This window comes from Xiphophorus hellerii, chromosome 11, assembly GCF_003331165.1.
Source record: "Xiphophorus hellerii strain 12219 chromosome 11, Xiphophorus_hellerii-4.1, whole genome shotgun sequence".
Classification (NCBI taxonomy): Eukaryota; Metazoa; Chordata; class Actinopteri; order Cyprinodontiformes; family Poeciliidae; genus Xiphophorus; species Xiphophorus hellerii.
Genome location: NC_045682.1, coordinates 27,219,482 through 27,233,323, shown reverse-complemented (window position 1 = coordinate 27,233,323; position 13,842 = coordinate 27,219,482). Strand labels below are relative to the sequence as shown.

At 36.9% G+C, this 13,842-nt stretch overlaps 1 protein-coding gene across 2 annotated transcripts in view; it reads left to right on the top strand.

The window, feature by feature from the left end:
• jakmip2 (janus kinase and microtubule interacting protein 2) overlaps positions 1–12,625 on the top strand; it is a 34,849-nt gene extending 22,224 nt beyond the window's left edge. The window contains exons 13-24 of one of the 2 annotated variants that reach the window (XM_032576951.1): positions 477–539; positions 699–797; positions 3,014–3,115; positions 3,216–3,269; positions 3,351–3,416; positions 3,514–3,582; positions 3,825–3,902; positions 4,363–4,413; positions 4,831–4,983; positions 5,087–5,152; positions 6,500–6,574; positions 7,725–7,852. In XM_032576951.1, coding sequence (XP_032432842.1) covers positions 477–539; positions 699–797; positions 3,014–3,115; positions 3,216–3,269; positions 3,351–3,416; positions 3,514–3,582; positions 3,825–3,902; positions 4,363–4,413; positions 4,831–4,983; positions 5,087–5,152; positions 6,500–6,550 — 852 coding nt within the window. In that variant the 3' untranslated portion in view covers positions 6,551–6,574; positions 7,725–7,852. Of the gene's footprint in view, positions 1–476; positions 540–698; positions 798–3,013; positions 3,116–3,215; positions 3,270–3,350; positions 3,417–3,513; positions 3,583–3,824; positions 3,903–4,362; positions 4,414–4,830; positions 4,984–5,086; positions 5,153–6,499; positions 6,575–7,724 lie in introns of both variants that reach the window. The other variant, XM_032576950.1, reaches the window with a different exon arrangement.
• The last annotated feature ends 1,217 nt before the right edge of the window (positions 12,626–13,842 follow it).

Here is a 13,842-nt window from a genome sequence, read left to right as displayed (position 1 = left end):
AGACTTGCAAAATCTTGAATTATTGTCAGCCCAAGCCAACTAAAACATTCTCAGTGCTAGACTATAAAAAAAAATTAAAGACTTCTTTCCATGTGGCTACAAAAGAGCAGCCTTGGAAAATCATCAGCCACTTCAGGCTATATTCCTGCAGAGGGAACGTTGGGGGTTAAACAGAACGACTTGAAAACTTTCCAAAAGTTTGAATAATGAACTTACAGTAAACATGGTGTGACTCGATGTGATTTCTCAACTTCATATTGGAGTAAAGATATACAAATCGCTGGAAGGAACTAGTATGTTTCAACATGTGTCCTTTAGGTTTGTTTTGAGCTTTTTAGCTTGAAAAAACAGCAATACTGTCAAAGTCATTGGATTTTCTATTCCTTTACCGTTTATCTTTTTGTTCTGGCTAAAAAATAAAACTTTGCAAGGCAGTTTTTACCTCCTTTAAACAAAGTTATGTCTATTTTTTTTAGGACTCCAAATGGGTCGAGGAGAAGCAACTCTTCTTACGAAGAAATCAGGAGTTGCTGGATAAGGTTGGACTTAAACCCTTTTATCTTCTAAAAACAATATTTAGCATTTTTCTTGCTTTCAGTTCTTCCTTTGAAATACATTTTAACTCATAATATTGAATTTGTAATGTAACTATGTTTCGACTTTGATGGTCTTTAATTTATAAACTTGACTTTTTCTAGGTGGAGAAGTTGGAGTCGGAATGCAGTCGACTGCAGCAGGAGCTTCAGGACTCCAGAGACCAAAACGAGCTGTTGGAGTTCAGGATACTGGAACTGGAGGTGAGTCAATTCGTATTCCAGATGAAGGTTTTTCCCACATTAGCATGTTTAAAGTTCCCCAGAGTTTAGCCTGAAGGATCTTGCACATTTATTACCCAATAAATAAATCTTACAAGCTCAAATTGGGTAAATCTGTCAGTGGCAGGAAGCTTTTGAGCTACGATGTGAACACAACTCACAGAAGAATACTGCACTGCTCTCTGGAGTGCGTCTGATCATTTTTGCACGTTCTGGTCAACCTCCTATTCTCACTGTTCTCTGAAGTCCGGTTGCATATCTAACATCCAGATTTTTTGTGCTGCAGACGATTTAGTTAATTTCCATACAAACCAACTGACCACAGAGTTATATTTTGCCACTAACAGGGAAACAGGAATTCACAGACACTCAGTCTGTTGGATTGAGTGTAATATGTCAGGTAATACAGCTGACATGTTACCTGTCAGCTGTAATGTTTGTTTCAGTTTTTTGCAGTAGATTTTGTCAGACAGACAGAAAAAAACAAGAGTTTTTTTTGTTTGTTTGGACTACAACTTGTGAGGTTTCATGATTGCAGGTGAAAAGAATCTGATTTATGTGCTCAAAACAGTAATAATGTGTTTTACAAGAGTATCTTTTCCTGTGGTAATGTAATAAAAAAGAAGCTTGTGTGTTTATTGTCAAGCATCACACACACGTACAGGAAAGCAAAATCAAGTTGGTGCGAATTATCAATACGATGAAATTCATTTTTAAAACCAGGCCAATTTCTTCTTTTAACTGTAATACTGCTGGAATGTTTCTCTTTCATATTTTGCTCAATATTTATCGTATTGAGATACAGAGAAACATGTTGAGCATGATCTCAGCAAGATCTAGAGAAACTCATCCATGCTTTTATCTTCAGTCGTATTGATTATTGCAACAGCGTCTTCACAGGTCTGTCCAACAAATCAATCAAACAGCTGCAGCTGATCCAGAATTCTGCTGCTGGCGATCTGACTAAAACCAGGAAGATAGAGCACATAACACCAGTTTTAAAGTCCCTCCACTGGCTGCCTGTAGCTCAAAGAATAGACTTTAAAATACTGTTGTTAGTTTATAAATCACTGAATGGCTTAGCACCACAATACATTAAAGATCTGCTGTTGTTGTATCAACCTTCCAGACCTCTCAGGTCTTCTGGTTCTGGTCTGCTCTGCATCCCCAGAACCAAACGAGGAGAAGCAGCTTTCAGCTTCTATGCACCACAAATCTGGAAAAAACTTCCAGAAAACTGTAAAACAGCTGAAACACTGACTTCCTTTAAATCTGGACTAAAAACCCACCTGTTTATTGTATTTGAAACATAATCAATTATGAATTTAACTATGGCACTTGATTTAATGTCATGTTTTGATTATTGATTCTATGTTGCATTGTGTTTCTGTGTTTGTTATGAATCAAAGCACTTTGAAATGCCTTGCTGCTGAAATGTGCTATACAAATAAAATTTGATTGATTGATTGATTTGTATTCAGCCTCTGATGCTCCTAAATAAAATCCATGGCTACTTATTGCCATCAGCAATCACTCAATCAGTAAACATAGTAAATCTTTTATTCTGGCAGTTCTGTGAAGAGCTCAGAGGTTTGTTAGAAAACATTAGTGACCAAACGGCATCATGAAGGCCCAGAAACACGGCAGGCTGGTTTTAGAGAAGTTACATCAAAAAAGAAAATCTCATGAAGTTTTGTTCACTTCATCTGAAAATGGAAAGAATATGATTCAAATGCAAGCAGGACAGTCCACCTTAAATGACGTGTGGGTTAAGTAGTACCTTAATAAATGCAGCAGGAAAGAGGTCCAGGGCCACTCTGGAGGAGCTGCAGAGAGCCACAGCTCTCTGACAGGATCATTATGAGCTGTGCATCCCACAAATCTGGCTTCTGTGTAAGAGTTACATGATGGAAACCACTGAATGGAATGGTTTTGACCATATTCATTTTCTGATCTAGGCTGACAAAAAAATGACCAAAATTCTGAGAATATATGGCAAGACGTGAAAATTGATTCTCACAGACATTCTTCACCCAATCAGACTGAGCTTACTGAACTACCATGCTTACTTTTCCTTCTTCTTTACAATTCTGCTCTACTTTTGAGTTTGGTCAAAAAATGTTATACATTGATGTTTGTGGTTGTACGATAAGAAAATGTGGTTTAGTCCTACATTAAAATGTGCGTTTCTTTGGTAGGAGCGGGAAAGGAGGTCTCCACCTTTTAACCATTTGAGAATGCACCCGTTCTCCGAGGGAGTCAGTGCTCTGCAGATCTACTGTATGAAGGAAGGAGTCAAGGTGCTTGTTCAGAAGGACTTGTATGACCAAAAGGATAAAGATTTATTACAAATTTAACATATTTTTGCATTTGTGTTATTGATTCTGCTTTTCTTCACAGGATGTGTGCATACCAGATCTCATTAAACTGCTAGACATTCTAGGAGACAACGGGGTAATTTATAATTAATTCAGCTGTTTGGCATGCATTCCTAAAGCAAGAAATGTATCACAATCTTTCTTTTTTTATGAGCAGAACTTGAGGAATGAGGAGCAAGTGGCAATAATTCAGGCTAGCACTGTTTTGTCACTGGCAGAAAAGGTAAAAAAGCAACTTTATCTTGATTGAGAATCAACTTCCTGTACATTCTGCGCTTTCCGTTAAACTGACTTAAATTTGGACGAATGTCGCCCTCTAGTGGATCCAGCAGATAGAAGGGACAGAAGCAGCACTGCATCAAAAGATGATGGACCTGGAGATAGAAATGGTGGGTCATGGGAAATTGCTAAGCTAAATTCTTTTAAGATTTTCACAAAAAATAATCAATTATAATCACAACTATCTTCTCTAATAATGCAATTCAGCAACATGAAATGCACACATATTTAAAACAGCATCAAATATTTTATTATTCATTGATTTTTAGACTTAAACCAAATTTATTGAGCTGTGCGATCACATTAGATGTTTACAACTTAATTTATATGAACAACCTCCTCTGTGTTACAGGAAATGTTCTGCAAACAGAAAGGTTATCTAGAAGAAGAGCTGGACTACAGGAAGCAGGCCCTGGACCAGGCCTACATGGTAAATACTCTGACACTTTGCTGTGGAGAAGTTTCAAACTGCTGGTATGTTTTTCCCATACATTGCATACAGACAGACAGACAGACAGACAGACAGACGTTTTTGTATTATTTTAGGGTAACTTTATTCCAAACTTCCATAATAATTAATCTTCTTTGAATAAATATAGCTTTCACCAATTTTCACTATCTGGAATAATTTGGAACTGGATTTATGTCTTCTTTCAAGTTTGGTTAAATAATAAAAAGCATGGAATTGAATATGAAAACATATTCTGTCCTCACATTCAAACATGCTTCCATCTATTTTTATTCACTATACATCTGTTCATTTGCCTTATTTTGAAAAATGTTGTTGCATAAATACTTTATTATTAAATGAAGCATGAGGTTTGAGTATTTTAAATATGATTTGTATTGTTGTGATGATTAAACATTTGACATTTTCTAATTTTTAACAGCAAATCCAGGAGTTGGAAGCGACGCTTTACAACGCCCTGCAGCAGGACAAGGTTGATTTTACATCTGATGTCACATCACATCTTTTTGATTTTTTTTAAGTGTAAACATTTGGAAAGTGATGCATGTCAAGGCATGCAGCACTAAATACAGTCACTAACTCTATTCTGAACGCGTACTTGTGATCATCCCTCTTATCAGTGTGGAAAATCAAAGACGTTTCAAATGGTTTTTTTTGTACAGTTCCATGAAAATAAATGCTAACATTGTAGAAACTTGTCATCACTTCAATTAATAATACCAAGAATACTTTTCTTCTAGGCTCTATCCCTGCAAGGCACACAGATGTTCTTAGAATCTTGTGATTCCTTGAAGCTCGTTTTGATTGAACAGAACCTCATTTAGCACAAACATCCAAGTTCTTGAACTCACCATGATCATTATAATGTCTGCCGTCTCTTTTTCATCAGGTGATAAAGTACGGTGAGCCCCTGAATGAGCATCAGAAGGATGAGCTGAGGATGGCGGTGGAAAAGCTGAGGAGGCAGATGCTGAGGAAGAGTCGAGAGTATGACTGCCAGATCCTCCAGGAGAGGATGGAGCTGCTGCACCAGGCCCACCAGGTTCTTCTAGATTCACACATATTACTGAGAAACTTTGGAGGGAGAGGGTTTTATTTAGGTCTGTGGCTTGATTTGTATCTCTGCTCTCTCTAACGAACCACAGAGAATTCGGGATCTTGAAGACAAGACAGAAATCCAGAGAAGGCAGATTAAAGATCTGGAAGAAAAGGTAATTACTGATATTTAAAATCAGTAAATATGTAATGATGTTGCTAACGAGTCACAATCTGACAAAAAGATGAGTCATTTTAGTTCCCTTATCAGACAATCCCACTCAGAGTGAAAATGTTCCACAGATATTGACATCTAGTGGTTGAGATGGGTATAACACCTGTCAGAAATGACTTCCTGTCAGTTTGAATTATTGGCAGATCTGATGACAGAACGTGATACAGACTATTCTCAATCTGAGATTGAAATGTTTGACTTTTTCTGTTTTTATGCAGCACATACTCTGCATATCAGCCAGATAACTGATAAATCTCCATACAGCTTACTGCTGGAGCCAGGATGTGTTATGTCTCCACTTCTCACTGGTTCCAGTCCTTTAAACCTCAGTCAGAATTATAAAAGGTTATTTCATTTCACTTAAGTTAAATTATTACAAAGTGACATATATATTAAGCATTTCTGTTGAAATTTGAATGACCGTCGCTTACATCAAAATAAAAAACAACTTTCTTACAGCAAGTAAACAAATGAACACCTATCCAGCGACCTAACGTGACCAAACTTTTCCACTGAGTCTAAACATGCCTGAAGTGTCTCATCATTTTCCCGGGGGGGGGGAGATGACCTAAATGCATGTGTAGGCTGGAGAAAAAATGGAGGAAGGAATAAGTGGTCACAGGCGCAGGAGCTGCACTGAGGAATGCTGGAAGCTGCTAAAGCAAATGACTAAAAATCAGTCTGAGCCACAAAAACTCCAGAAAAATAATCTGAGAAAACCTTAAGAAGAGACCATTACAGGAAAATACAATTCCCATCACCCTTAGTGCTCCTGTGTAACACACCTCTTAAGGTGGTAATCCTGGGTTTTATTCTGCTCTGTACCTGTTTAATTACAGGTACAGAGTAGATATTATATTTAAATATATTTAAATATATTGTTTGATCACGCAATAAAATATTTTATAAGGAAAGTTTACTTTGATAATACTGCAAAAAATTGCAAATAAACTCTCTCTCTCTCTCTCTCTCTCTCTCTCTCTCTCTCTCTCTCTCTCTCTATATATATATATATATATATATATATATATATATATACACATACAGAGAAAATAAACAGTACGAAATAATAGTTATAATAGTAACTGTTAAATTAAAATCAATGTTTATCTCCGAGTATGAAAAGGATGTCATCCAGTCAAACAAACAATATTAATAATATGCAGATATATGGTTTTATAATGTAACCTCAGTTTTTTTGTCTCTGGTACTAACATGTGTCAAGTGTTCCTCTAATCCTCAAACTTTTTTTCCCCCTCTCTCTCTTGTTCTTTCTTTCTTTCTACAGTTTCTCTTTCTCTTCTTGTTCTTTTCTCTTGCCTTTATCCTTTGGCCTTGAAGTCTTTGGCGTGCCGTAGCTGAGGTGAGTCCTGCTCTCTTTGCATTCTAGCTGCCATCATCTGTTTTCTCAATCTTTCTAAAACCTGTGTGTGTGATGGGAACCTTTAACAGCAGGTTGTGGCTTTAGCACATAAAAGCAAAATCATCGTCTGAATAATGCTTTTATTTTGTTTAAATATGCTTTATCTGTTATAGATGCTTATGATTCTAATAATGATGACACTAATTACTATAAATACATTTTGTCACTTTTTCAGTATTGCAGCACATATATTTCATCTGTATATATGAATTTGGTTAGTTTATGTTTGCTGGATATCTGAGCATCAACATAAAACTGTTCTTAATGACTTTTCCCCCCATAATGAGATTAAAACTGCTTTGACATCAAATCTTATTGAGACTTTTTTGTCACCAGTTTTTCACCTTGTCATCTTTGTACCCGAAATGTCCTTATAAATCGAATCAATATAGAAAATCAGAGGGTGAATTATTGGCATTTCCTATGTATCGAATCACTCAGTTCATGAACCTGTGAATATGGATTTATAATAACATGGAAGTTATTATATAACAACCTTGAAGCTGAACGTTTTATAGGCAGAAGTAAACCTGATGTTCCAAGGCTTTATACACATTTTACGTTTGATTAGGATCCATTTTATTACATTAGCTGCTATCAAAATGAAGTCAGACATGAATCAGTCACAATGTATTTTTCCTGTTCATATCATGGGAACTGCTTGTGTAATTTTGGATCATTTTTATCTTCATGTTGTTGGTTCCTTTAAGGTGATTCGACTGGTTCCTAATTAGTCTATAAGAACAATTATTCTAATGTTGAACAGTATTTCTGTTTAGGATGGTGTTGATGGTTAGTTCAGAAGGTCCAGAGGACAGAAATAAGAATTTATCTATTTTTCCAGCTTCACTGAACCAAAACAATGTAAATGATGTCTGAATTAAATCCTTGTGATAAACTAAAGTTAGTTATTAGACTCTTACAACCTGTGCCTCTCGTCCCGTAGTGGGCTTGACAGACAGAAAAATAATTTTAAAAAAACCTCTCCCAAAAGTCAAACAAGAAAAATTAAATATTTGTTGTAGGTTATATTGTCTTTCTTTTAAAAGAGGAACATCTGAACTCCTGTTTCACTTGTTTCATCCTCCAGGTCGCGTTTTGGCTCGGAGATCTTCTTTGGGACTACAGTGTTGTTTATGTGTTGGACAAGCTGAAAACTTTGTGCCGTCGTAACATCAGTGATTCCAGATGTTGTTGGTGGATTAAGCCAGTGCACACGTCACACATTTCTTTTATGTTTTGTTTTTTTCCAAATGAAGTTGAGATCTTCAGGATTCTGTCCAGGACTCTTTATTTTTTTTAACAAAGTTTGGACATTAAGCATCTCCCCAAATTTCTGAAAAGACAGCCAAAGGCTTGCATTGAAATCTATACACACAAATACTGACATAGTACACAGTTTATCCACACATGCATGCATATGTAAATGCACACACACACACACGCACGCCCCCCCGCGCTTTGTCAGTTGAAAACCAAAGCCTGGAAAATGTTTTCTCTGCCATGCAGGGTTATAACGTGTCCACAGCCACAACGGGAACATAAACAGACAAAAAACTCAAACAGTGAAGAATTCAAACCGCAGCCTTCCCTCTTTTTTTCTTCTCTTTCATCTGCTACCCAAAGCTGTAAGAACGTTCTTTTGGGATGCAAGTCATCGATGAGTAGAAGTGAGCCAACTCAGGGCCCATAAAGTGCAGAAGCAGTGGGAGCGGTTCTGACCTCAGGCCAGATTACAATAAGGAACATTTGGGACTCGCTGCCTCACCTTCTGGCCTGCCGTCGCTGCTCTCAGAATGGTGCTGACACAGACTGCTCGCACTCTCCAGAAGGTTATTCCTGCAGATTGACGAGGCCGTTCTGCAGACAGTGGTGTATACAGACTCTGTAGAGGAATCATGAACACTCAGGTTCATCACTGGAAAAAAGGTCAGGAAAGGTAAAAAGCAGAAAGAGGTGACGGCCTCTGATGCAGCTCCTCTCAGCATGGGTTTCCAGGAGGAAAGCTGCACATTATGGAACTGCTTCTTAGCATTTTTTAAAAGCCAGAAGACTGAAAAGATGCAACTCTCTGGATTTCTTTTTTTACGGTTCCAACCACTTAAACAACAGTTCTGGAGATCCCCAAAAAACCTGTAATGTAATATATATATGCTGTTGATATGTACATGGGTCTTAATTATTTTACGTAGTCTCCCTTATTATTTTTTGTGATAAGCTGTACTTTTTTTTACTCTCTAAAGCAGCTTGAACAGTTAATGTACTTGGCAGTTTATAAATGACTTACAAAGAGTGTAAACTGCTCTGGTTTATTGTGGTGATGGCTGCAAAGATGAATTTTATGCCCTGTAGAGATATAACTGAAAAGCTGAATGAATGTGGATAAAAACAAAAACAAATTTATCTTTTTTCCTTCCCCTTTTCTACACTGTTCTGCTCACACATTTTACTGGATGAATCAGGCTCCAGGTCAGTTTTTTCCCTTCGTCATGTCGTACCATCATTTCCTTCCGTTTTGTACCCACAAACACACCTATGCGGCGCATATGACTGTATTCCCTTTCATATTTAATTAGGGTGTAATAATACAACCAGCTTAGGAGACAATATGAGATTTTAAAATTTGTAAAAACCCTTTTATGGTATTATAAAAAGAGGTAAGATTTCACCATTTTCAGATTGTTCAAGAATCTGAAAACGGTGTTGAACATTTCTGTCCAGGTTTGACTTCATATATTATGGTTTTTGTGTGAGTTTAATTCTAATTCTGTCACAAACAGGACTGTGAATCTTCCCTTCTTGTCTTTTCTCAAATGAAATCTGAAACTGTGGGTTATGTTAAAGTATAATTCTGCTTCCGTCAGTCTAAGTCAGTGGTGCCCAAATCCTCCTTTGACATCATACATTGATTATGGGCGCTGTGTGTTTAGGCAGCCTGCAGCACCAAAGGGGCGTGGCTTGAAACTCAGCATTCATCTGAGCAATGTGCTGAATGAATGAGGGATTTCCAACGGGGGAAACCCTGAAAGCCTGAATTTATGTTAGATACTCGTGAAACGTTTTCAAATCCTTTCATTGCATGAAATACACTGGATGTTTCCGGTTCAGTATTCACAGATATCTGGATTTTTCTGTGCAGCGTAACTCCAAATTATTTGTGGAAAATCCATTCATTCCCCAATTTCTTTCAAAGAGCATGTCTAAATTTTTTGGAGAGACAACGCAGCTTAGGAAGCTGAAATTAATCTAATTAATGCGACTTGATACACTATCAAAGCAGCCAATCCATGTGCACCATTTCCCTGGTGCTGATTGGCTGTAACCCCAAAAGCTGCGATAAGGGAGAGCAGATTTTAGCTTCTGCAGCTGTGCTATGATGGTTTCCACTGTGTGTGTTGAAGCATATCAAAGTATATTTGGTATTTGAACTATTAAAATAGGGAGTTAAAAGTGTTTTTGCAAAGTCTGTATTAATTGAATCCAAATTTAAGTTAATTTGAATTTTGATTTAATTAATTGAATCAAAGTACAAAATGGCGAAGGGATGAAATGACCAACATTGTTTGTTTTTATTTACCGAGAATCTGTTGCATCTCTAAGCCAGTAGGGGCGCTGTTTTACCCAACTCACCTTTTAAAGTTGTAAATATTTTAATACCACTTTACAATATTATGCATCAAATTTAGTTCAAATTCAAACCTAGTTCTTATTTAGTCACTATCTTAAAATTCTTCATCTAATTTAAATTACTTTTTTTAATGAAAAAAGTCTAACACTCCCCAGCCTCAGAATACTGCAGGTTTTCTTGCTTCTTGTTATACTAACCAAAAGTTCTTTGATACTAACAACTTTCTTGAACTAAACCCAAACAGCCGTGCAGAGGTTTGCTTCTACAGGGTGAAACAAGAGAAAGTGAATGCAACGTTACACCGACTTCACTCCCCTGCAGCTAACTCTGCCCAGAGGCTGAAATATTCACTAGCTAGCAGGTTCCTGTTCTCCATGTTCCTGAGCGGGACTGAAGGAATCTGCCTTCATTAGACCTTGGGCTCCATTCGCAGGCCACGCTTCACACTGGGGTCCCATTACAATGCAGAGCAGCAACTACAGCAACTCCACTCACTTCACTGAAATGTGTTGTGTTAACTCTGCTGGCAGTCACCCTGGAGGCATTCTCCCTTTTCTACTCATAAATGTTATTTATTTTTCATTACTACATCATATTTAATATATTTTTCATTTTTTATGTGTTTGTCTCGTGTGCGTCTTTCAATAATAATGAAAACCCTTTATATTTTCTTTCAAGTAGCAAAGAAAAAAAATAAGTCAAATACACTTATAGACTTATAATATACCTAAAACTTGTTTGATTATTTTATGCTGAAAGGGAGCATTTTAAATACTATTATGTTTTTATGCAATATATGTCATATGAACAGATGAATTCTGTTTGATCTACAGTTCCTTGCAAATGCATTCATACCCTTTGAGCTTTTGCATGAGTTCATGTTACAACCAAAAAATCTATTTCACTTTTAGTGAATTTTATGATCGATCAGCACACAGTAAAGCAGAACTGTGAATTAAAAGGGAGATTACACAAATTTTTAAAATATTTTTTACACATGAAAATAACGAAACCTTGTGTTTAGATCCCACCATCTTGCCAGTTTTCCTCTGAAGGAAATAATTCTCACAGCAAACTTCCACATTTCCACTTTGTCCAAAACTCTTCACCACCGCCGGTTCTCCAGATCTTCCCTGACTAATTATCTCCTTTCCCAGGTGACTTTGCAGTTGAGTCATGCTTATACGTTTCCTCCTCTGGATGAAGGGCTGAACGGTTCTCCATGTTTATGTCATTGCCACAGCCAGTGATCATTGTTTTATGTTTCTCTACCAGAATAAAAAAAATGCAGCAAGGTTTGGGGTTCTGAAAAACTGCAGAAATGTTCAAAGGGTATAAATACTTTTGCAAGGTATTTTATAACTGCTGCAGATTAAGATGGGCTAAGATGTGATGAAAATTATCGTCACCTTCCTAAAATAATGCCTCAAATTTTTTTTTTTTTTTTTTGCCAAAAATGATCTGTTTTGCAATACAAAGGGGTGATTCTTTTTTATTTTAATTTTTGCAGAAATCACTTTTGGGCAAAAATGACATATTTTACGAAGGTGATGTTTTCTAATATTGTTTTCAAAAGCACACATATGTTTTATTTGTTTACTTTGCAAGAATATATAAAATATATTTTATTTAATAAATTAGACTTAGAAGCTTTTAATTCCACATGTTGTATAGATTGGGAAAAAAAGTTTGATTATTGTTTCCATTTATTCATAACAGTTTCTGTGGCTTTATTCAGAAATGATATTTTTTTCACATCACACTTTATTGTTGCCATTATTGCCCTTTAACTGCCATCGTCATTGAGTCCCACCTTACAGAGTTCTGCTTTGTTCAGCTTTGAAAGGTCCAGATTCCTTCCATCTTCTGCTTCACTGATATTTCAAAGACAAATATATCATGTGTCCACTCATCTTTTTACACAAATAATGTTTCTGTGATACGTTTCTTTCACTGCAGCTCTGTCATTAGACGGGACAAAGACTCAATGTTTAACTGTTTCAAGACTTGTGGTCCATTCTAGAAATACATAAAATTGTGCTCTGGGGGCCTCCTTTGTCAAACAAGCTTGTTAAACATTGTGCTTTTCCACATTGTGGCCTCTAAATGGCCGAGCGGTTCCAGGATAACAGTCTGTCTTTCCACTTACTGTCCTTGGCAACCAAGCAAGACAAGAACAGGAAGTTTGAAACTGGTTTTGTGCTGGAGTTTTATCCTGCCAAAGGATGTCTGTCATTAAAAAATTACATCATTCTGTCTTTGCATTATTTCACCACTCATGCAGAGGGCAATATGTGGACTGACTAAACAACTGCCTTCTACAACTAGTTCAAAAAGGGAAATAAAGTTTGAAGTGAAACTCATGTGTGACGCATCATTTTTTTTCTGCATAGTTTTCCTTGGAACATAATTATTACTGTTCTGCTTTTGGGCTGCACAGAAACAAAGTGCCGTCTCTCCACAGTAAGAAGGAGTTTGCACCTCCTGGTTCTCCTTGTTCCCAAAACTTTGTGAAAACATACATCTGTAGATGGTGGACCGTTGTAAATGACTTCCAGTAGAGTCTTTGTTAGTGTCTACTTTAGTGTGAGTGGGGGTTCATGAAATTACATCATGTACATCCTGGGAGGCAATTTAACTTAATTTGAGGAGCAGCTGGTCAGGAGCCAAACGGTCCCAGGCGGAGGCAGCTGCCCAGCCACAGTTCAGCGCCGGACGCAGCCCTGGTGTGATCCGATTTTACACCGAAGGCTGAGATCCACAGGAAGAGTCAAGACCATATGAAGAATTCAGTCTAAAAGCAGTCAACATGAGTAGTTTTGTTTTAGCATGACATATTGATATTGTATTTCTTGTTTTTCTGGCCTGTAAAGTATGAGCAAAGGAAGGGAAATATGAAAAAATAAAAATCTGTGTTTTCATGCTTTGTTTTTTCAGAGAATAATCAGAATTTCTGCAGAATCACTAACATTACATATTATTTAGTTTTATTTTAAATACTTTATTTTAAAGATATTGTCTTCAATTAGGTTTTGTCAACAGCAGGCAGCAAAATTATTATGCATAATTATCAAGAAGTTGACATAAACAAAAATATGGAAGCAATAAAATGATGGAGCCGAAGTGAAATCCAAGACTTAAGAATTGAGGTGTAGAATGTCACCCTATATCACCAGATAAATCTTTTTAAAACCTATAATTTTCAAAGAGAGTTCAAATCTGTAAAATCTTTCAAACTTGGTGATTCTCATCCTTATGTTTTGTCCTTCCTTCAGTGATCCAAGCCCACTTGCTGCTTGTCAGTCCTCCTTTATTCCTGCCTTCCATTTGAATTTAATCCCATCGACTTGTCTGATGAACGGTGGCCTACATACCTCCTTCTTTAAAGGTCTCAGCCGCCGTGAGGCTTCTCGTGCCAAATCCATGAAGACTAGAGGCCGTGAATTTGCCAAACTCTGTCCTATCTGCCATCAATCCATTGTGCCTGAATGAGCATGCACGTAAGCCAGAGGAACACGAGAGCTTTTGTTTATGGGACATCAGTTTTACTAGCTGGCCGCTTTGCATCCATTGTAAAATG